The sequence below is a fragment of the Cebus imitator genome, unplaced genomic scaffold (assembly GCF_001604975.1).
Source record: "Cebus imitator isolate Cc_AM_T3 unplaced genomic scaffold, Cebus_imitator-1.0 Scaffold107, whole genome shotgun sequence".
NCBI lineage: Eukaryota > Metazoa > Chordata > Mammalia > Primates > Cebidae > Cebus > Cebus imitator.
Window position 1 is genome coordinate 3,027,636 of NW_016107422.1, and position 24,543 is coordinate 3,052,178.

The 24,543-nt window shown below is 48.3% G+C and overlaps 1 protein-coding gene across 2 annotated transcripts in view; it reads right to left on the bottom strand.

The window, feature by feature from the left end:
• The window catches only part of MGMT (O-6-methylguanine-DNA methyltransferase), a 277,526-nt gene that overhangs the window by 395 nt on the left and 252,588 nt on the right, over positions 1-24,543 (bottom strand). For both annotated transcript variants that reach the window (XM_017537881.2, XM_037741797.1), the window contains exon 4: positions 7,843-7,982. In XM_017537881.2, coding sequence (XP_017393370.1) covers positions 7,843-7,982 — 140 coding nt within the window. The remainder of the gene's footprint in view (positions 1-7,842; positions 7,983-24,543) is intronic.

Here is a 24,543-nt window from a genome sequence, read left to right on the forward strand (position 1 = left end):
TGCCCTCCAACAGGGGCCCGTGTTGGGGCCAGGTTGTTGGCATGGGTGGGTGCCAGCTGTGTCTCAGCATTAACTCCTACTCCCCTGAGGCCCTTGAGTCCCTGGGGGTCTCGGCATGGCTGGAGGAGGGATGCATGTGCTGAGGTGGTGTGGGCATCTTCAGAGAATCACTTTGTGCCGAGATTTGGGAGGAGAAAACTTCATTTCATCCGGTGAGTAATTTTCAATGTTCACTTACAAAACTGAAAGCTACATCTCCGAGTTCTGGCAGTACGTGACGCTTTCAGCCCTCCCCAGATGTCACCTGGGCATCACAGGAAGCGTCAGGAAGACTGGACCTGCACAAGCCTCTCCAGCCTATGGCCGGCCAACTGTGGGCCTGTGCAGCCCACCACCTGCTTTTGTAAATGAAGTTTTACTAGAACCCAGTCATGCCTTTTTCTCCCTACTGGCTGTGGCTGCTTTGCCAAGCCTGACATATTTACTCTCCGGCCCTTGACAGGAGGACTTGGCTGACCCCTGCCTCACACTGTCCCGGGAGTGGCGATGTGTTTCCCTCCTTAGTCTTGGGGTGCCTGTAAGGGTCTGAGAAGCTCCCTGGCCACCCCCACCGGGGGCGGGGCATGGCCAGTTCCTCCCCTGGATACCAGCTGGGATCCTACAGGCTGCTGCGGGCAGCCTCCCCACTCAGAGGCTCAGGAAGACAGCTGTTGTCCAGCCCTTCACCCGAGAGTTAAGCTGAGGACACAACTGTCTTAAACTAGCAGAGGGGCTTCAAAAGCAAGCTCATGTCACAAGGAAAACAACCCCCACTCAACCAGAGGAAGAAGTGAGCAAAAGGGCTCCACCAAGGGACCCAAGGGAGCGACCGCTTTCAAGGTGCCATCTCCACATTGACCAAACTCACCAGCAGCCCAAAATGCTGCCGTCCTCATCCTGCATATGAGGCCAGGGCTGGCACCACCGTGAAAGGGTGAGGGCACGGAGACCAAGCTGCAGGCGGTGGCTTCCTCGGGGCTCCTGCACCCCCAGGGACAGGGCCCTGGCTGCGGTCTCTTGGGGCCTGTGGCAGCATCAACCTGATATTTCCTAGCCCGGAGTCAGCACGATCCGGACCTGTGGCTGCCCTGAGGTCGGGGTGCCCTGTGCTGACAGGGCTGATCCAGAGCGAGGACCACAACCATGCGGCTGCGCACAGGCCCTGGGTCCTGCCTGCCAATTGCTTCTTTGTGGCCAGTCCTGCCAGGGAAAGGGAATCCCCGTTCCCTCTAGAGAGGTGGGCACCTCCTTCAGCACAGTCCTCAGGGAAACTCTGCCTTTGTCCTTTGGCGTTGCCTGAACTGTGTAGATGGGAGGAGCTCCGTGGGTCCACTGACCGCTTGAAGCTCCGACAGCCACCTGTGTTGGGTGGGGGTGGGGGCAGCTGCTGTGGCCCCTGCCTCTGGTTTCCATGTAGCTCCTGGCCTCCTCCGCTCTCACTCCCACAAGGAAGAAGAGTGACTGACCCCCGATAAGGGAGGAAGAGAAGGGTATGCCCAGCTTAGCACCATAGGGCTCCTGCAGGTGACCCGCTGGCCCCATGGTTGGGGCACCCTGGTCTCTTCTGAGACGGTCAGCCCCTGCTCTGGCTGGAGAGACCTAAGCCTAGCCAGCGGGGACAGTGATGAGGCGTGTGATTCTTGCAGGAATTACTGGGAAGCCACCAGGGCCATGCCCCCCGCCCTCACCTTCAATCTTGCTTTTATCCTAACAAAGCTAAAATCTTGAGGTCTGCTATCCATTTCTCAGTTGGCTCAGAAAAGCAGAAGACAGGAATGTAACATATGGGTGTCTCTCTGGTTGTCCCCCCTGCCTGGGCAGCCAGGGAGGGCCACACAGCCTGCATGCCCACCACAGGGGATGCCAGGGGCTCAAAGGCCATTTGCTTAAGCATCCCAACAAAGGTTATGTGAAGAGCTGCTCCCAGATGGCTTACCAAGAGCACATGGGGCAGTCTCCCACCAGGAGCGTGTGGGGAAGTCTCACGCAGCTTTCTAAGGAAAGAATGGGCAGGACAGCCCCCCTCCCCGGGCAACCGACTTTATCCCTAAGTAGCTCATGGTGCCTGGGGAGCAGGGGCGTGGGTGGGCAGCCACAAAGGGGCCAGGACATCTCGGTGGATATGTGGGGAGGCATGCCTCATCATCGTGCAAAGCATCACAGTGGCTGCTCCTCGAAGAACATAAACTACCAATAAGCACAACGACCAGAACCAGCGCAGGCTCCAGAGAAATGGGGAAGAGCACCAAGCTTGCTCTGGAAAGTTTTCGGCCAGCACGACATGTGGAAGGTGAATGGGAGGAGTCTAGGGACCGTTCACTGCCTGGCCTCCCTTCCTCCCTGCGTCCTGAGCTGGAGGGCAGCCCACTCGTCCCAGCACCCCAGATGGCCCAGACACGGATGCTGACCTGGGGCCTCTCCCCAGACTTCACACATGGCTGCCCTGCTCCCAGCGTCCTGGCCTGATGAGGAAAAACAGCCATTCCTGCAGGAACCCAAGGACGAGGCATGCTCAGGCTACCCCTGGGTATCACTCTGGTACCCCTGGGTATCCCTCCGGCTCTGCTCTTCTTTTTCTCTCCACATATTCCCAGATGAAAAGAGAGATGATCTCCACCCATGCCCAGCTCCCCCATACTCCATGCTCCAAAGCCAGTGAACTACACAAAGCAAACAGTGACTGGTCAGGTGAACGTTCAGAGGAAGCAGCTGGGGACGTGTGCCTGGCATCTCCAAGCTTTGTTTCTTGGGCAGCTCTGCTTCTTGGGGAGGTGATTCCTGCCCTTGTACCCCCCAAGGCTTTTGGGGCAGGCAGCTTGTGTCACTGTCACACAGGTACCTGCCACAGACTTCACCTGGTAGGTGTGGCCCTCTGTAGGGCCCAGCTACACACGTCCCCGAGGGAGGTGGGGCAAGCCCCAGCCCCGCCTTGGAAAGGGCGCTTAAAGCCCTTGGGAGCAGGTATGCCCACCAGTGCCTGATGCTGCTGCATCTTCTACCCCATCCTGGGGCTCCTATCACCCCAACAGGCTCTGCCAGGCCCGTGAGCCTCCGGCTGGATGGGGTCTCACACCCAAGTTCATAAGACTGCTAAGTGGCAAAGGTGGGGCTCTAAGCACGCTCCTGCATGGTTCCATCACAGCTCCTCCTTGACGTGGACTGTTGAGGTGGACCCTGTAGGGTGCCAGCCTGGGCCCGCAGACCACATGGCTACAAGGCGGGGCTCTGGCTTCCCGCACATCACGCCGCTCGTCCTGATTTGACCAGAGTTTGGGTCACCATGGAAACATGCACCAATGACGCAGCTGAAAAGGCTTCTGAAGATGACATGGGAAAGGCAGGTGGCGGAGAGCTGTGACTGTTTTCGGCGTCAAGTTTAATAGAGTGAAGTATAGTAACTGGCAAGTCCTGAAACGGCAGAGAATCCCAGCCTTCCTGAATAAGTCACAGGAAATCTCCAGAACAGAGTATTTACCCTGATTGACGATTTTTATCAAATACAACAGTCCCATTAATAATTGCCCTGAGGGCATTATTAGATAATAAACAATTCACGTTTTTGACTGATAAAGAGGTAGGCATTTAATTCAATCTAGTTTTATAAATATTTAGGCACCGATTCTATTTTCCTACCTAATAGTAGATTTTGCAACAGAGCTTTGATTTTTCTTCTCTCCTCTCAGTGAGCTATGAAATTATATCAGTGAGTGAAATGAACATGCGTCCCTCGCCCTCTTCCTATAAATCAATGCAGAAGCCAGGACAGACGGCACGGGATGACCATGACCCCGACAGCTATGGCCGGTCCTCACCTTAGCATGCTGTGACGGGGAAGAGGTGACTTACTACATACTCACCGTTTTCACCATTAGAAACAGGGAAAGCTGCTTCTGTTTGTGTTAATTTTGGTGGCAGGTTTCAGACTATTAAAATAATGAAAGCTGTTGAAATTTATCGGGGCCCTAAGGCCATTTCCAAAGATCCGTACCCTCCATGCCCTCTCCTTTAAAGCATGTGCTGCATAAAATGTAATTTTTATCAATAACCAAGAAGCTCATAATATCACAGCTGCATTGAAATCTTCATGCTGTGAAATCTAATTCATCCAATACATGAATCCATCACTTATGCAGCCCCTTTCTCAAATGCTATAAAACTTCCAAACCCATAGATTTGTTTCCAACAAAAACAACATGAAGGGGCCTTTCAATCAATAATGGAATCCCTCTGATTCGGGTGCCGGCTGAGTATTTCTTCCAACTTCGCCTTTGTTCTTCTGGGTAGCAGCCCACAAGGGAAAGAGCTTGTTTTCACTCGCAGCCTCATCAATACCTAAATCCTGGTGAACAAGTGACACCGAGAAGCTGTAATCAATAGCTCCCCGTGCGTTTTTTTCTTCTGGTCAAATGGTTCAGCTCCACTGACAACCCTGACACTTCGAACATGATAGTAAGTCTTTATCAGTAGCCATCTGGGTGACTGGCAGAACACAACTGGGGGGTCATTAACACTCGTGGCAATCTGTGAATAAACTAGCTCCTCAGGAATGCATTTGTTTAGAAAAAGGTGGGAGACTCTCTGTGTAATGCATTGATTGCCTTTGAACTGCATTTAGCAAATTCTGTCTGAGGATGAAGAGGAAGGGTGCTTTGTGGACAGGGTGGGCCACGAGGAGTTTTCTACTCAATATACTGGGAAACTGACCATCCTCTCCCGCTGGGCTGGGCAGAGGGCCTTCCAGGAATGCTGACCGACCACCTTACAGCACCTGATGAGTCCTTCCTGGGAAACTCTGGAGAAATCAATCTCCTAGGATGGAGGAAAGCCCCACATAGCAAAAGCCATCCCTTACTCTGGTGGGGGAAGAGAAACGCATGCTGACAGCAAAGGCAGTAATACGACCCAGCATGTGCTCCTGTTTATTGCAAGCCACCTAAGGAATTAATGCACAATGAGCTTTATGATGTTTTTTTAACACTCCAAGTCCATTTTTCACTCTCCTCCCTTAAATGCACAATCGCTTTATTCAGCCTGAATATAAGGGATGTTTTCAGTGAGCGAGTCTCAGCGAAGCACCGTCTGGGCTGGATGTGCGCAGCTTTCCGGCTGGGACGCTGCTGTCAGTGCCACAGGGAAACACTCCTGAGGACACCTGACAATAGCAATGGCCACCGCTGGCTAGGGCCCTTCCTCCCTCAAGTCCCGGGGTCACCCTGAACAATAGTAAACTACGTAGGTGAAGGTTTCTTGCGGGAGTATCTCTGGTGTGTCTGTGCCACACTTTGAGGCATCTGTGGGTACTGCAGCCGCGGGTACTGCTGCAGCCTTCTCCTCAGGGTGAAGGTCACTGCACACAGTGATGCCCACAGCAAGGCCACAGGAGGCCACCACCGCCTGGCTGCCCTCAGCACAGGAGGGATGTGGACGCCGGGAAGGGCATGACGTGGCGCCCGTGGAACCGTCCTGCCTGGTGCTGTGCTCACCTCCAGTCTCGGCTCTGCCATGTGACGGGGTGTTGATGTGTGGACTCCTCGGACATTAGGGTTTGGCGGCCCATGTGATACTACTTTCTATGTTTCAGTGGCTGAGGCCACACTGGAACAGAGACACTCATAGAGATTAATAGCGGGAGAAGAGAGTCACGCTGGTTTGCAGAACAATAAATGTCTCTGAATATTGCCACAAGCAGGATTGCTACGGCAGCTCCACTGCAGAGTGAGAAACTGCCGGCCTCACGACAGGCTGCTGGGGGGGGGGGGTGTCACCACGCTGCACGCCAGTTAGGGGAGCTTGTCCTTCCAGCAAACGGGGAGCTGCCCACGAGGGGGAGCGAGTGGAGTCGAGGCCACTGATGGGGCCACTCCCATCTTCACGTGTGTGCACGGAGAGAGCTGAACCCACCTCAGCGGGGAGAAGACGACGGCTAACTCTCCTGGAGGGGCAGGAAGAGTCGACACGGCCTGAGCAGGCGCTGCAGTGATGCAGGAGGAGAACCCCCAAACCCCATTCGCAGCCGCAGTCCTCATGGGCCTTATGGAGCTGCAACACCACAGCGTCTGAGCTGCCTTTCCGCCAGGCTGAACACCTCAAAATGGACTCGCAACCAAGGAGAAGACGGCGGCCTTCCAGAGGAGAGGGAGGTTAAGCTTTATTGCGAAACGTCAAAAACCATCCTCAGAAACTTGATTTGGTAACATCTCCCATGCACCCTAAAAATAAGACCCCTACTGTGTGCTGCAGACGTTTTATGACAATGGAGCTGAAGACGCTGCAATTAACGTGTGACGGGTGCCAGAGGAAGGGCCAACAGTGCCCACCAGCCACGTCACCAACCCTGAGGACGGGAAGAGATGCAGGAGGGGACACGGTGGCTATCCCTATGGCACCTCGCTCCTGGGATATTTGGGATATTTTAATATGGCAGAAAGCTTGCCCAGATCAGGGTGTACACGATAACACTGCGATCCACTGCAAAACTAGCGGAGCTGCTTTTTAAGGACAAACAATGCAGCTTTGTGCAAAAGCCCATGTAACTGTCATCTCCTAGAAACGGAGGCTCTGCCCTGGGACGCCACAGCAGGCAGCAGGAGCAGCAGGCTGTGGTGTGAACATGCTGGCCTCTCTCCTGTGAGCAGAGATGGAAGTAGTTTTGAAAACCAACAGCAAAAGCCACAGTGATTTTTCAAAAAGTGGGGTCACTCTGATTTAGTCATTTCCATTCCACGACGGAGTGACCATATTTGCGCTCCCTGATCAGCATGCTTTGTCATGTTAGAGACTCTCAGAGCTTTCAGGAGAAGGTATTGCTAGCGTGACCGCGCACCATCCCTGGGTGAATGTTCCAGGGGTGTTCTTGAGGTTGCGTGGGTTCTCCCAGTGGGCCATGCAGATGGGGGCACCCTTCCTGCCCACCCCTCCCAGCAGGCACGCGTGGCAGGCCATGTGCAACTTTCCTCCTCATGCTATGTGGCCTGTGACCCGGGGGCCAGGCCCGGGTATTGGGAGATGGGAGAGCAAGGGCCCCTGATGTCCCCAGGTACCACAGGCCACGCTGCCCACCATGCTGTGTCCCGGCCAGGCCTTGTCCTCTGGGGAGCACTGCCTGAGGATGCACGGCCTGGGAGCCTCAAGCTCAGTGAAACCTGACTGCAGACACACGGGAAGGATAAGGACACAGAAGGGCTCTAGGTGCGCGGGGAGCGCCATCCCTGGTGAGACGCGAGGTGCGTGCGGTCCACCATCTGTGCTGCAAGGCCTCCCGCCCCGCGTGCTCACGTGTGGGGCTGTAGGTCTTGAGACCTAGGGAGCCGTGGGCCTCAGGGGGAGTGCAGCCCCAGAGAGATGGGGTTGGATGTGCACCCTTTCTTGGCCATCCTCCTAGGACAGAGGCACCTTGCAGGGAGGACTTTCTGTCTGTTTTGTTTGCTGCTATACTCCAGGCATCTCCAAGAGTGTGGATCATAAAACTGGCACCCAACACTTCCACCCACTGAGTGAGCGAGTGGGGTCCCCTCTGCCCCCTTGCCACTCTGCCAGGGTCCCTCCTCTCCTGCTCACTGTGACAACCAGAAGCTCGAGCGGTGCAGATGTGCTCCTGGAGGGAGGGGGCTTCCAGGAGTGTGGTGCCCGGGTCGCCTCTTTGCCTCTTCTGGAGGCATCTGGCACAATGGTCCCCATCACAGATGCTGTCCCTCTGCCCACCCCAGGAGCATGGCCTGCTGGGGAAACACGTGGCATCAGATGACCCCCGGCTGCCTGCACGTGCCCACCACCCGCAGCCATGTCCGCGCCATGAGAACTCACAGGGTTGCTTCTCATCGCTCCTCCCACTGCTCGCGCGGCTTTGGGGTTGCCTGCCAGGGCTGCTAATTGCTGGTAAGAAACCACTTCTCCGAATTTCACAGCCTTCAGCAGCTCCCATAACACCTGCCTGGTGAACGACTCTGAAAGGAAGAATGCAGAATGAGATTTGGACAAACAGCTTCCGCAGCTCTGATATAAACAGCTGCTAGTCCCAGAACAGGAAACGCGTCGACACAAATAGAGGTGTTATACTCAATTAAAGCACGGCCTCCACGTATCGCTCTGCCACCATGTCACCAGGCGAGGAGACGTGGGTGTGACGCAGGCCACCACGCAGGCTGGCCCCTTGGAAGGCATCCCCGGGGCGGGCACGGCAGATCTGTAATTTCCTTCCACCTTCCGTGTTCCGTGCGGGGTTGCAAGTGCCGCCCTTCTAGCGACTGGGGGCGTGTAAGTGAGCGCATGGCCCAATTAATACGCACAGAAGTCCCTGCCTGCCTGCTTCCTTGGAAATCTTTTGTACTGCTGGTTAATTTCCAAGTTCAGCTGGGACAAAGAAGGCAAAAGCGGCCACAGGCCAGGCTGCGACATGATGCTGGCTGTCCACATCCAGCTGTGCACAGGATTGCCCCCAGCTACCACGCGGAGAGCCAAGCACCACGGTACGCAGGGGCTGGCGGTGACCTTGGCTTCAGGCCAAGACCCTATTTAATGAATAGGGATGCAAAAATAAAATAACCCGATTCCCATTTTAATTGACTAACCACATCCAGCCGCATTTGTGCTGCATCCTGGTGCAGGAACGAGGAGGCAACTGCGGGAGAACATTCTCTCCATCTGCCTCCAGGTTTCAGACCTGTTACCTGGGAGTGGTGTCGGCAGGAGAGAAACCTGGGCACACGAAGAAGGGCTGCCTGAATCAGTACCTATTGTCTTTCCAAGGGGGACATGCAGCTCAGGGGCACGGGACGGAGCCATGTCCTCTGTTGCAGGGGCTCCAGCCCTCCAGGGGCGGGAGTTCCTGAACAGCAGCAACAAAGGGAAGGCTTCCTCGGGCAGGGACGACGCTCTGAGTGTGTCCACAAGAACACTAATTACACTTGGTGCCAAGCTGGCAAAGTGCGATTTGGTTCTTAAAGGAAACACACCCTTACATGTGTGTTAAATAATAAAAATCACTTCTTAACTGAAGGGAACGATAATCACTTCACTGGGAAAAAAATCTGTTTAGTCTTTATTATAACATTAAGCAAATTAAACATCAGCATAATCCAGGTGATACTAGAAAAGGGTCATCAAAGAAATTAACTTTGTTGTTCATTAATTTACATGGATTAGTAGAGGGCAAAAGATAGCAAATGTGCTCTAGTTTTTTATGATATAATTTCAAACTGTACACCATTTGTGGCAGGAGGGTGACTTTGGGGTTAATCAGACTGATTTGTCCTTTTAATTGCTTTCTATTCAAAGAAAATTCATTAGATAATGTTCTCTTCAAAATTCATGAATCAATTTAACTGAAGAAACCACATTAACAGCTTTGGGTTCATCAGCACACGCAGTTGTATTACTGGCTGATGGCTGAGGGGGAGGTTTCCTTGGGCAAATGCACTCTGTTTATTGTCATTTCTTTAGAAAGCATTTTGAAATCAAACTGTTAATCGTTATCACGGTTGCTGTTGTTGCTATGCCTAACTTTGAAAAAAGAAAATAAAAGCGAGGTAGGCTGGTGCTGACTTGGAGGAAAAGAGATTTCAGGGACAGTTGTCTTGGAAAAGAAACAATAAAAGCAGCCCTCCGATACCACAAGAAGCAGAGGCCAATTTCCTGCCTTCGCGGAGAACACAGGGTTGGTGGCTTTGGTTTCCGTGCTTTGACCCAGAGAGAGGATGCTGCCTGGGTTTTCTGGGAGAACGGCCTGGAACTTTACTAAACTTGCAGGAATGAAATGAGGGAGGTGTGTGCGAACCTCACCGGAGCGCAGAGCAGTTCCGAGAAACAATGGCACGGTTCCAAGGGCTCATCGGAGCGCCAGCCTCCAGTGCTGCTCTGACAAATTGCTGCCAAATTACGGAGCACCTTTCTTTCCAAGTGTAAAAGTATCGTATAATAAAACAATTATATGTCCATAGATGAGCACAGAGTTTATCAAACATGTTCAGCTTCCTTGTCAGTTTCTCATGGGAAACCATTTCTAAACTGGTCCGTACTAGGCAACGTGGGGAAGTATAGCTCAAACAATGCAATATTTAGCAATCAGGCACATGATTTTACAAATGCATCTGAAAACTCAGTTTACCCTGCAGCGAACAAATGCAGTCATTAGTTGAAGCAGCTCTCAAAGACCACAGTGCCTCTAACCCTCGCCTGTGCGAAATCGCATGGCTGAACGATACCTGTTTCCTGAAGGGGCAACCCTTTCTGTGAAGCATCATTCTGTAATCTACTAAAATCCACTCCTGAACATTAACGCACGTGGAAAATAGAAGTTCTTGAGGTTGAGGTGACCACATCAGTCCTCAGTAGCTGGCACAATCAAGTGGCCCAAATGGGCAGCCATTTAAACAGCAGATTTTTCTCACCATGGGCCTCCCCAGAGAGCAGGCCGGATGCCTTGGGGCTCTGTGATGCAGCACATTCTGGATGTTTCTCTCTCTCTCCTCTCTACCTCCCTTGTTTCCTTCCCAAACTCACCTTCCTCCTGCCTGTCCTGTGGTCCTGGGTACCCTGGGCTGGGCTTTCGTGGCTGGGGTCAAGGGAGAGGACCAGTGTCTTGGAGTCCCACATCTGAGGGATGTGGCTATTTTCATTTCCGATTGGGCGGCTATTTAAATGCATGCAGCATAACTGCCTCACCCAGAGAAGACAGTTTTCTATACCCTCTGCCTGCACTGTGCATCCTCTGCCAAGGGTCTGGATGCCCTTTTCTGATTCTGGTCACGGACACTGGGTTTTTATGCAAGGTGTTTTCATGCCATGCCACAGGAGTGGAGCTCATGGCTCTGAGCAAGGCAGACGCGTGAACTTGGATCAACTTGGCCAAACCGAGCTCTAATAAGGAAGACGGCACACACCAGAGCATGGCAGGAGGACGCAGATGGGACCAGCCTGGCTCTGCCACTGTGGGGCTCAGACTAATCACTTTCTTATCCTGGGTGTCCATCTCTCCTGTGTGATAAATCTCCTAAGAGCCACCTCAACAAACACGTCTGTGTCTCAACTGTACACGGCCAGGCTTAGAGCACAGGCAACAGCAGGGCTGGTCGGGAGCTGGCCCTTGCTGAGTGAGGGGCTCTTCCCTGGGAGGCAGACCACCCCCAGGTTCTAGGGGAGGAGTCTTCTGTCCTGCAACCACCAGGCTCCCTGGGTGGTGAGCTGTCAAGGTCTGTGTGGCTTCCGGGGGGGCAGGGGTGGCCTTCGGGTTGTGGCACTTTTCGTTGGCCAGGCTGCAGCTAGCAGGGGCACCCTCAGCCCCACGTGCACAGGTGCTACCTGCTGGGAGTGCCTGGGGAGAATCTCGGTAGCTGTGCTGGGGCCACGGCCAACAGAGAGCAATAGAGAGCAAGAAAAAGCGGGAAACAGCAGGGCCCCAGCTCCTGCACAGCAGCGACGAGCCTAGAAGGGGGATCCCCGGGAGCTGGTGTCCCGGGCACAAGTCACAGCTATTTGACCTAATGCTGCCTGGTTATCAAAAGCAGCCAGAATAAACTAACCTGAGACACTAAGATGGAGGGAAACAGGGATTCTGGTTCCAGGTAAAATGAAGCAAGCACTTTAGACTTGTTTCTTCTCCTGAATGTCTTTATAAAACCTGGGCAGAAGGCACAGGGCAGCTGTGTGAGGGCTGGGAAGAGGCAGGAGTAGTGGGCACCCTTGGAAAGAAGATACGAATTTCAAGAAAAGACGAATGGGCTGGTCGGATGATCCCTCTGTCATCCTCAGCCTGAACTTACTACAGCCCGAGCCCTGGAGGCAGAGCCTGGCAGAGACGCGGAGCACCCTGGGGCTCTAGTCCACTCTGTGGAAGGAAGAGCATCTCCTACTGCTACGGTTTACATGTGTTCCAGTGTTGGGAACAACTGCCACTGTGTTGAGAGGTGATGAGGTCCTGAGGGCCCCTCCTGGAACGGGCGAATGTGGTTATTGCTGGCCCTGGTTACGGAGGGCCCCGGGCCCCTGTCTTCCTGTCTTGCATGCTTGCTTGCCATGGGATGCCTTCCATCGTGGGATGGCTCTTGGCAGATGCTGGTGCCAGGCCCTTGGACTTCTCAGCCCCCAGGACGCTGAGCCCAATACATTCCTATTCTTTGTCAGTTACCCAGACTACAGTATTGTTAGAGCAGCAGAGAACAGAATGAGACAACTCTGTTCAGAGCGAGTGAGGAATTGTCTCTTTTTGGTATTATCTCTGAGACCTTGAACCTCAGCTCCTCCCTAAGCAATCCTGTGGTGTGGGTGACAACAGGGGCCACCGGAGCCCCAACCAGTGAGGAGGACATGGCCCCTTTCTGATGAGAAGAGGTGTGCTCCTTCTAACAGGTGGGCAAAATCTCTTTGCTTTCGCCGCTTGGGCCCAGATTGAGGCTTAGTAACAGGAAGAGTTTAGCAGAGTGGGGTAAAGCCCCAGCCTTCTGTCCAGAGGACTGATGAGGGAGCCCTGAGAACTAAAAAGTGCCAAGACGACGGTGGAGGAAGAGGAGTTTGTGGAAGCAAATCCAAACGTTGCTTACAAATTTCTGGATTCACCTGTTGAGCTGAGCTACTTCCCCGCCTGTTCCTGTGCACATGTGGATCTGACCCTAAACCACAGGCTTTGAGAACTGATGTGAGAATTAGGCACTGCCAGTTCCCAAACTGGCTGGTGAGTGGTGCACAAAAGGACTGATTTTAAGAGAACTGCAAAGCCTTTGAAACAACAAATATTGAAGGCTGATCAGAACTTACTAACTAAATCCAGCCAGGTTGACTGCCTCCTACAACAAAAATAGCAACATTATGCGTAGGATTTATACGAAACCAAGAGTCTCATAATATTCAAAATGACCAGAATATGATCCAAAATTATCAAGCATGCAAATAATCACAAAAATAAACTCTCCAGGGAAAAGATAATGAACACACGCCAAGGCTGGCATGACCCAAAAGTTGAAATTATCTGAGAAAAAGTTTAAAAGATCTGTTATAAAAATGCTGCAAGGGAAGACACTCTTGAAACAAAGGAAAAAAAAACACAAATAGAAGCTATCAAGAATAATAAGGTAGAAAATTTAGTATTGAAATATACAATAACCCAAACTAGAAACTGTACCACATAAGATCAGTAGAATGCAGATGCCAGAGAAAAGCGTCAATAAAACTGAAGCCAAGTTAACAAAAAAATCATCCAATCTGAAGAACAGAAAGAAAGTGTTTAAAATAGACAAAAAAAAAAAGAACATGTGAGACACAGTCAAAAGATCCATTTATGTCACTGGAGTTACAGAAAAAGAGAAAAAAAGAGTGTGGTACAGGAAAAAATTCAAAGAAATAATGGCTTAAAATTTTGTCAAATTTGGCAAAACACTCACAACTGTAGATTTAAGAAGCCCAGAAAACAGCCAAGAGGATATGCCCAAAGAAATCCATTCCCAAACAAATCGTGATGAAACTGCTGAAAGCATCAGAGAGTCCTGAAAGCCACTAGAGGCAAACAAGGCATTATGTACCAGGAAACAGACATCTGAATGAATGTGAAATTCTCATCAGAAACTACTGAGGTTAGAGGAAGTAACACAGCACTTTCCAAGAGCTGAAATAAAGGAAAAAAAGCTGTCAACTCAGAATTCTATATCCGATTTTTAAGACTCCTTCAGGAATGAAGTTAAAGACGTTTTCTGATATAAAGGAAAAACTAAGATAATTCATTACCAGTATCTTTAGAATGGCTAAAGGAAATTCTTTAGAAAAAAGAGAAATAATGGTTATAGTTATCCATATACTTACACTAGAGAAGCTTAGAATATCAAGAATGCAGCCAGAATAAGAAAACCGTAAGATAATATAGGTAACTATCACAGGCTGTTTTCCTCTTAAGTTTTTCAAGGTATGTTTATTAGCCAAAAGAAAAACTTATGACATTGTGAGATGAGATTTTCAATATATGTAAATGTAATGCATGACACTATAACATAACGGAAGATTTAAAAGGATCTACATTATAGTCATAAGGTTTCTACATTCCACTTAAAAAGGTAAAATAGTGATTCTAATTAGACTGTGAAACAAAGTATTATAATCCCTAGACCACTAGAAAAACTATATGAAGAGATATAGTAAAAAATGCAACAAATAAAATAGTAAAACAAGTTAAAATAGCCCTAAAGAAGGAAGGAAGAAAAAGGAAAAAAAGGGACAAACAAATAAAATGTTAGACCTAAATTCAAACATTAATAATTACATTAAATGTAAATGATCTAACCATACCAAGGAAAAGATAGAGACTATCACAATAGATTTTTAAAAATGTGCACAAGAAAATGCTGTTATAAGGAATTCACTTCAAATAATACCTGTAGGTAGGCTAAAAGTAAAAGGATAAAGATAAACCATGCAAACACAAATGTAAAAAATGTTAATACAAGACAAAGTAGACTTAAGAACAAAGAAAATTCTTGGGGTAAAAAGGAATATTACATAATGAGAGGGTCAATTCACAAAAAACAATACATCAATTCTAAATGCACCTGTGTCTAACAACAGATTTCAAAACTCACGACAAAAATGAAGGAAAATTAGACAAATCCACAATTATACATGGAGACCTAAACACTTCTTTCTCAATAATCAGTAGAACTAGGAAGACAGAAAATCAGCAAAGATACACAAGTAAAAAAAAACTATCAACCAACATGACCTAATGGATATTTATAGAACACTCCACCCAGCAACAGTACAATGTATATTCTTTTCAAGTGTACATAAAACACTGACAAAGATATACCATATTCTGGGCCATAAACCTTAACACATGCAAAATAACTACAATCATACAGGTTATGTCCTCTGATCATAATGGAATTAGACTAGAAATCAACAAAAAAATAACAGAAAATTCTCCAAACATTTGAACAGTAAATGTATCACTTCTAAATAATCCATAGATCAAATAGAAAGTCTGAAGGAAAATTTAAAAAATATACTGAAAGGAATGAACTGATAATAAAACATATTAAAATTTATGGGACAAAGCTAAAACAATAGAGGAATATTTATAGTATTGAGTGTCTATATTAGAAAAGTCTCAATAATCTAAACTTCCAACTTAAGAAACCAGAGAAAGAAGAGAAAAATAAACCCAAAACAATCAGAAAGAAAATAATAAAGGCAAAGACAAAAATCAGCAAAATTGAAAACAGACAAATGATACGAGTAAAATCCATGAAATTAAAAATGAGTTCCATGAAATGATCAATAAAATTTATAAATCTCTAAGACTGATAGAAAAGAAGAAACAAATAATCAATATCAGGAATGAAAGAGATATTGCCACAGATCCCACAGATACTAAAGAGATAATAAGGTATTCCTACAAATAACTGTGTACTAAAATCCAACTGTGAATAGATCAATTTATCAAAAACTACAAACTACCAAAACTCATCCAAGATGAAACAGAAAACTGAATACTCATTGAATTCATAGCTTACAATCTTCTGAAAAAGAAATCTCTAGGGCCAAGATGATTTTTACCAGTGAATTCTATAAAATGTTTAAAATTGACAGAATTTAATATCAAATTGACATAATTTTTTCCAAAGAAAGAAACATTTCCTAAAGTGTTTTATAAGACCACCATTACTCCAACATCAAAGCCAGAAAAAGGCAGATACCAGAAGCGTACACCTCAGTGTCTCTTATGAACACAGGGCAAAAATGCTTAACAAAATACTGGCAAATCAAATCCAGCAATACATAAAAGAACAAGACACCAAAATTAAGTGGGGTTTGTCCTAGGAAAGTAAGGCTGATTCAGTATTTGAAAATAAGTCTACATTATGAAACTACAGTAATCAAGACAGGATGGCATTGGTAAAAGAACAGACACATAGGTCAGTGAAACAGAAATACACAGATATACAGTCATTCCTCGGTATCCATTGGGCACGGGTTCCAGGACCCTTCTAGAATTCCAAAATCCATGGATGCACAAGTCCCTGGTATAAAATGGCACAGTATTTGCATACAACCCAGGCACATCCTCCAGTATACTTTAAGTCATCTTTAGATTACTTATCATAATGAGAACAATGTAAATGCTATGTAAATAGCTGTTATACTGTATTGTGGAGAGAATAAGAACAAGGAGAAAAATTCTGCACATTTTCAGTAAAGATGCAACCATTATTTCCTTGTTGTTGAACATATTTGATCTGCAGTTGGTTGAATACACGGATGTGGAACTCATAAATACAAGGGCTAAATGTACACTTTGACAAAGATCTTTGACCAAAAAAGCAAAGGCAATTCAATGGAGAAAGAATAGTTTGTTCAACAAATGGCCCTGGAACAATTGGACACCACACAACAAAGAAGCAAATCTGGATATAGACTTTATACCTTTCTCAAAAATGAACTCAAAATGGATCACAGACCTAAATCTAAAGGTAAAATCATGAATTTTCAGAAGATAACGCAGGAGACTAAGTAACCCTAGGTTTGGAGAAGAGTTTTTAGATACAATATGATTCATGAAAGGAAAAAATGAATAAGCTGGACTTTATTAAAAACTTCTTTGCTGCAAATGATTCCAAGACTCTGGAAATGAAAGACATGGACTAGGAGAAAATCTATGTAAGATACATGCCTGAAAAAGGACTTGCATCCAAAACAAATTATAAAAAGACTCAAAACTCAACAATAAAAAGTTAAACAACCCAATTAAAAAATGGGCAAGTCTTAACAGACACTTCACCAAAGAATATATGCAGGTGAGAAATAAGCACAAGGAAAGATATTTAATATAATTTGTCTTTAGGAGCTGCAAACTAAAACAATGAGTATGATTACAACGGCTTTTAGAATGGCTAAAATCTAAACACTGACTGTAGAAAAACTGCTGGCAAGAATGTGGAGCAAAAAGGATGTTTCATCATTGCTGCTGGGAATGCGAAATGGTACATCCGCTTTGGAAGACTATTTTGCAATTTCTTTCAAAGCTGGAGTCTTACCATGTGATCCAGCAATTGCACACCTACGTATTTATTCAACTGATCTGAAAACTCACATCCTCACAAAATCCTTCCAGTGAATGTTTATAGCAGCTTTATTCACACTGCCAAAAGTTGTAAGTAACCAAAATGCCACTCAATAGGTGAATGTATAAACAACTATGGTACATCCATACAATGAAATATTATTCAGTGAAAAAAATGAGTTATGAAGCCACAAGAAGACACAGAGAAAGCTAAATGTATATTGCTAAGTGAAGGAAGCCAGTATCCTAGGCAGGACCCTGAAATTGAAGAAGGGCACTAGGTAAAAACTAAGACCACCTAAAGGAACATATGGACATTAGTTAATATTAAGGTGCCAACACTGGCTCATTAATCATAACACATGGACCACACTAATGTAAGATGTCACTTATAAACGTCATCATAATAAGAATCAGTGGTATAATCTGGAAAATAGGTGTGGAGTACCAGAGAACTCTGTACAAACTTTTCAATTTTTCTGTAAAAGTATTCTAAAAATAATGCCTATTTAAAATGAACATTATCTACCATATTAATATCCTAGAAAAACACATCATCTATATCAAGGCAGAATAAATATTTAATAAAATTCAACATACATTCATGATCAAAGCTCTCAGCAACCTAAGAATAGAAGGCAACATTCTCAATCTGACAACTGTATCTGCAAAAAGCCTACAGCTAACATCATATACTTAACTGGGCAAAAAATGTCAGATGAGGAAATAGAAGACAATTGTTTTAGAAAAGAAGAAATAAACTCTCCCTATTTGCAGACAACGTAATAGTCTATGGGAAAATACCCAGGAAATAACAGAAAAGTCTTAGAACTAATAAGTGAGTTTAGCCAAGTCACTAGATACGAGGTCATCACATAAAAACCAATCGCCCTTCTATACACCACTGATAATGGCTCCAGCCAAAATAAGATACTTGGATGTAAATTGAACATTTTGTCTATAGTCTCTGTTTGTTGAAAATTTAAAAAAATGGTGAAAAAGTAATCAAAGAATGTCTGAATAACTGAGGAGACATATCATGTTCATGGAATCTCAATAGCATAAAATTCTAATTCTTAACAAACTGACCTAAAGATTTATTATTCCAATCAAAAACCCTAGGAGAATTCATTGCACATAGACATGTTGATTCTAAAATTCAGATAAAAGGGCAAAGGACTGAAACTAGACAGCATATTTTACAAGAGACAAAAGAGGTTAGAGAAATCACACTACAGGTTTTAAGACTTATTATACGTGATAATAATTATGTATTTGTAAAGGAATAAACACCCACATTGTTGGAGTATGGATGGAGCTACTGGATGGAGTTAACAAAATAGAAGAGAGATTTCCAAAACAGACCTACTGAAGTATGACCAAATGTTTCTTGACAAAGGTGCAAAGGGATTTCAATGAAGAAAGCGCATTATTTTCAAAAAGTGGTGCTGGAAAACTGGACATCCATATGCAAATAGTGAAACTTGATGTAAACCTCATGCCTTACTTAAAAAAATTAACTCAAAATATATCATAGATTTAAATGCAAAACATTTAAAAAAAAAAAGAAAATATATGACAAAATTTTCATGACCTGTAGTTAGACAAAGAGTTGTTAGACATGCCCTCCAAATTATGATTAAAAAACAAGAACAAGAAACAGAACTTCATTCAAAAGGGAATAAATTGGTTTGTGAAAAAATTTGGCCCATGAAAGTCAGTGTTAAAAGAATAAAAGACTAGCTACTGACTGGGAGAAAATACTTGGAAGTAACAAATCCAACAAGAGTCCTATCCTATCCAGAATAAATAAAGAATTTTCCAAACTCAACAGTTCCAAACCGAAACTCAACAAATCACCTACTTTTCTTAAAAAAGGCAAAAGACTTGAATTGACACTTCCCCAAAGAGGACATAAGGATGGGTCAATAAACACATGAAAAGATGTTCCACGTAACTAGCCATCAGGGAAATGCAAATTAAAACAATAATGAGATACCATTACGTATCTATTAGAACAGCTAAAATAAAAAACAGATAAATGGAGACAGAGCCACACAGTAGTGACACTCAGCAAGAAACGGGAATTAACTGTAGACACATGCAACAACTTGGATGAATCTCGAAGGCATTAACCTGGGGGAAAAAAGCCAGGCTCAAAAGGTTAAATACTGTCTGATTCCATGTATATGACATTCTCAAAAACACAAAGCCATGGTGATGGAGAAGACACTGCAGGTGTCAAGAGCTGGAACGGGGGTGGGGACAGGCCGCAGCTGCCAAGGGGCAGCAAGGGGGTGTCCCGGGCAGTGGAACTTCCTTGTACCCTGATTTTGGTGGTGGTTACAGAAACACATGTGTGTTAATGTTCATGGGACTGTATACCCCACAAAAAGACAATCTCACTACATGTTAATTAAAAAAATAAATTAACAAAAAGATGAGGGAAAACATCTCCAAGTTACCTTTTCTTTAACCAAAGGGAGTTTTCTCCCCAAAGTTCAAGACACGAGGGACCAGTACTTCCTGCTTAAAAGGGAATCTAGGTCACATTTTCTTCAAAATCTTTCCCCTCTGTGAGGCCCCCCGCCTGCCATGCTCTCATAGAAGCCTGTCAGCATGGAGGGCTCCTCCACCAGACTCATGAAGGACCAGGTACCTACCTCTCAGGGCTGTATCCCAACACGCAGCCCTGTGGGTGACCAGAGTACACATCCAGAAAGTGTCTGCTGGGTGAGGCAAGGTGGGTGTATCAGCATGGAGCTGGGGACAATCCTTTCTTGGGAGGCCGGAAGACAGTGAAGGGCAGTATCTGCTGTCAACACAACCAGGGCCTACAGATCCCCACCCGGCATCTCCTTCAACCTGGCCAAGAAGAGCCTGATAAACCTTGCGCTCATGGCAGGAGATGTGGCGGCCAGGAGCTCCTGTGGCCTGTGGTCTCTGTGGAGGCACGGAGCCCTGACCGGGCACACTGAGAGTGAGCAGGAGGAGGTGCCTGCAGCCTCATCGGCTGGCTCTCCGTGGCATGCAGGAAGACCACGTGGCCTGTGTGGCCCAGGTCTCTGCAGACAGCCTTTGTCAGGCCTATGAGGGCTCAGGCTCAGGTCAGGAACAGGGTTCGGAAGGGGCAAGGTGCCACCAACTGCTTTAGTATGGTACATGGAGGAGGTGCGCCCCGCCTCACGAAGCTTGGTCAGCCAGAGGTGGGTGACCTGCAGAAGGAGCAGCCCCTGACATCTGGCTTGTGGAGTGTTGACACCAAAGGCAGGGACACGATGTCGCACATTTTGCAGGGGTCTGGGCTGCCAGGTTAGTTTGGACGTGCTCTGCATGCCACGGAGCTCACAGCCAGCTTGCGTACAGCTGCCCAGGTACAGAGGCAGCCTGGTACACACCCATGACAGCCCCTTCCAATGCCTTGATTAGAAGGCTTGGCAGTGGGGTTCTCTGTGCTTGCCAGGAGCCAGACTGAGTCCCAGCTTTCAATGTCCCCTAACCAAGGCTTCCCTGGGCCTGGGCAACTGGCCTCTAGGAGAACAGGACACCGTCACTGCCTGGTTTTTGGAATGTCTTTGGGGCAAACTTTCAAACAGGTGGTTGAGGCTGAACAAGAGCAGGCTTTCCTCCCATGGTTTCATTCATCATGGAAGCAGGGGCTGTCCTCATCTGTCCTCACCAGGTCGTCCCAGGCTGACCAGGCCTGGCCAGCGTGAGCACTGAGGGGGCCTCCACAAATAAAAACAAATACACTGAGGATGGCCCTCCAGAGCTCCGCAGTCCAGCCCACGTGCCCCGGCTGCTTCCGCCATCAGGGTGACCATCTGCAGCCAGCTTGGGCGCAATCTCCTCTTTCCATACGCCTCACACGCTGTCTATGATGCGGCGGCTATGGAATACAACGTGGTGTAAGTGAAAACAACATGTCAGCCGTGACCTCCACGACCCCCCAGTGCACAAGGAAGACACTAACAAGGAAGAAGATGGTCACTCCAAAGGTCCAGGAATGAGCCCAACCAAGTCCAAACACAGGAATTACATGCATGCGCTTGTACTTGAGGATGCTAGACTGGGGTATGGAGGGAGTGTGTGGACAATGGACAGCGACAGACCGAGGCGGTGAAATGCAGACAGCTCTGCTGGAACTGTGGGCCGGGTAAGGCCACCATGCCACCAACAATGCACAGACGCACCCCTGTCCACCGACATCGGCTGCACCCAACTGGGTCGGCCAACGGAGGGCCATAGAAGATGTCTCTGACTCATGAAATCTGATGTGTGACAGCATCTGTGGATGAACAAAGCCCCATGTCAACATTGGTTTCCGACATGCTATGAGACTTGTTACAGAAAATGGTGGCGTTTGCTGGCAAGCACCAGTGTGACTCCCTGAGTGAGGTGCCAGAGTGCAAGTGACAGGTGGGCCTGGGTCTTGGATGAGTAGCAGTTTGCTGGGTAGACAGATCAGGACCGACCCACCCACTCCACCCAAAAGCCCATCTTATACCACACACAGAGTGGCCAAGGGGAAGTCAGGGAAGACAGTGATTAGGTGGTAGGATTTCAGAGGCAGGAAGAGGCGGCTCTCGAACGAATCCAGGCGCAGCTCCGTTTTCTACTGTTTACCACCTCTGTGAAAGCTAAACATCAAGTGGCCACCTCCTGGCCCTGAGCACCTGGCTCTGAGCAAGGGCCGCTGCGGTCGTGGGGCACTGCTGAGCGCCCCGGGTGGTGCACCAAGGCGGGACTCCATCCCAGCGCTCCTTTCAGCCCTGCGCAGGGCCCAAAGTCGTTTTCCAGCAGATGGTGGTTACTGGAGACCTATGCTAAGGCTGAATTCATGACCTCTGGCCCAATTGCTTTAAAGAAAAAAGGGGGCTTCCGGCTCCTCCCACACAAGGACCTGCCTCACCCAGTAGGCATGCGACCTCCCAGACGCGACTTGAGAGCAAGTCCTGACACGGAGGTGCAGCTCAGCGTTCCAGCAGATGGTGGGAGGGTGCCACGCTGGGGTAGGTGCCTGGCCATCAGTCCCTTATGTCCTTCTCTAGCATTTTGGGAGCCAATTTCTACTTCCCCAAACATTACCCCTCTGCAAAGTCTCCCCGGAGCCGCTCACTGAGTCCTGACATCCACTTTGCAAAGGTGGCGTTGTGAATCCCATTTGGAAAGGAGGACAAGGCTCAGAGCCACCGCCTGACCTACAGGCCACACAGCTGGTGGGGGCTCCCAGCCACGCTGCTGCTCTCTCAGGCCTGGACGGTGGCCCCAGGCACCCAAATGCCGACATAGGCTTCGGGTCATCTCTGTGTGGAGCCAGCCCAGCTTCCGCGGCTCTGCTCTGCTCTGGATGAGTCTCTGCATGCGTCTCAACTGACTCAGGGCACAGTCACTGGCCACCTCTGGGAAACGGGATGTGTGAGAAAGCTGAGTGGCAGACAGCGGCCTCAGCGGTGTGAGCGCAGTGCTGACCCCACTCAAAATATCAGTCCCTTCAATGAGCACAACGGTATTGGTAAGCTGGGAAGAAAGCCCGTTTCACTCTCCCCAAAATGGAGACACTGACGCCTGCACCTTGGAGACTCTGGTAGAAACATCAAGGCTGACCACAGCACTCGCCATCTCCACTGTGGATCAGCGTCTTGGTGCAAGGTCCACATGAAGTCCCGGCGAGCCTCCCAGCCCCCTTTCCCATGCAGGGTGCACTTGGGGACAGGCCGCAGGCCTCACAGCACACGCATGGCCACTGGACTGCAGGCTCGGTTTGAAGGCCAGGCCAATAGCATCCTCCCGGGTGTTACGTTCAACGTCACCTTCTGGGGAGAGCTAACTCTTCAAAAATACAGGACTTCTTCAGATGCTACCTACTGGGCCAACTGATAGGGCTTCAGCTGCAAGTAGATACGGCCTGTTATTCTGTGGACTCAACTCATCTGGGTCCAAAGCTACTTCTGGGGTGACCAGGGCTGGGAAGGCTGTTTTGGACCATTTTTCAAAAGTCAAATCCATTATTGGAGAAGAAAGTTTGCCAATACAGAGCATTCTAGAGTGCCCGCCATGGTGCTTGGTACCCAGTGGCCAGCCAATAAGCTCCTGGGAAGCTGTACAAGGCGCAGGGGCCAAAGGCATCGAACAGACGCTCCTCAGATGTCTGAGGTGTCAGATGCAAGTTTGAGCGATGTTAGGGAAACAGGCAGGGCCACTTTTTTGAAGATGGTAATGTTGGTCTGGAAATTTTGGTAGCTGGGCTTAAAACGAAATTATTACAGTAAGTGCCAACTGAGCGCTTACTAGGGACCAGGCTCCATTCAGGTGCTTTTCCCTGTTCAGTCCTCAAGGTCCTGCACGATGCTTGCACCACCATCATCCACTCTGCAGCTGAGAAGTCCCTCAGGCCAAGAGACGGCAGTCTGTCTGAGGTCACCCTGGGGGCTGGTGGCAGGTGGGGCCAGTACTCTCCCATAAGCCTCCCATGCAGGCATCCCATGCTCGCTGCTGTCCCTCAGAGCTCGCCACAAAAAGTCCACAGCTGAGCTCCTTCTTGGACCACTGTCCTGTTGCCCCTCAGTTTCCTCCTGGTAAAATGAGCTTCCCGCAATGGTGAGTGGCATCTGAGGGTAATGAGCTCACCTGTGCGAAAGGTGCTCTGTATGTAGGAAGAACTGGGCAGATTTTAAGGCCCGATTTTCGATTCCATGACTGTCCTGGTCCCCTTCACGAGGCATGCTTAACAACGTGGTAGCTGGTGAGAGGACAGGAGCCCCGAGAAGACCCTCCTGCTCTCCCTGGATTCCTGGGCCTCTTCCCCTCTTCTGTAGTGCTACCTCCAGATGGCCTCTCTCAGGCTTTAAGAAGGCCTGATCTCAGCAGCTGTGGCTCCAGAGGCCCAGGCAGCCAGGGCCCGTGCAATGTTCTCCAGGCAGGGCCAGGGGCTGATGGGAGCCCGCTCGGACCACCTGACGCAGGTTAGCCTCAGAAACAAGCACCCTTTCCCAGACCCCAACTTCTAACTCCACATTGAAGCTCTTTGCTCCCTGCAGACTGATTCTTGGCTTAGCTAACAAGAAAATATACAATGTTTTAAGCATTTTTAGATTTCTCTTTAATAACTGTTGATGAAAACAGGCTCGGTGGAAGGGAGTGCCTGTGAGGCAGAGAGGATCCTGGACCCAGTGGCCACGTGGACCTTACATTTCCAAGCTGTCCACTGAGGGGACAGGATGTAGGGGCTCTGACCTGGTTCTGATCTGACCCGTGGTGTGGGGGTGCTCTGATCAGGTTCTGATCTCACCCATGTATAGGGGGGCTCTGACCCGGCTCTGATCTGACCCATGGTATGGGGAGCTCTGACCCGGTTCTGACCTGACCCATGGTATAAGTGGGCTCTGACCCAGTTCTGACCTGACCCATGGTATAGGGGGGCTCTGACCAGGTTCTGATCTGACCCATGGTATAGGGGGGCTCTGACC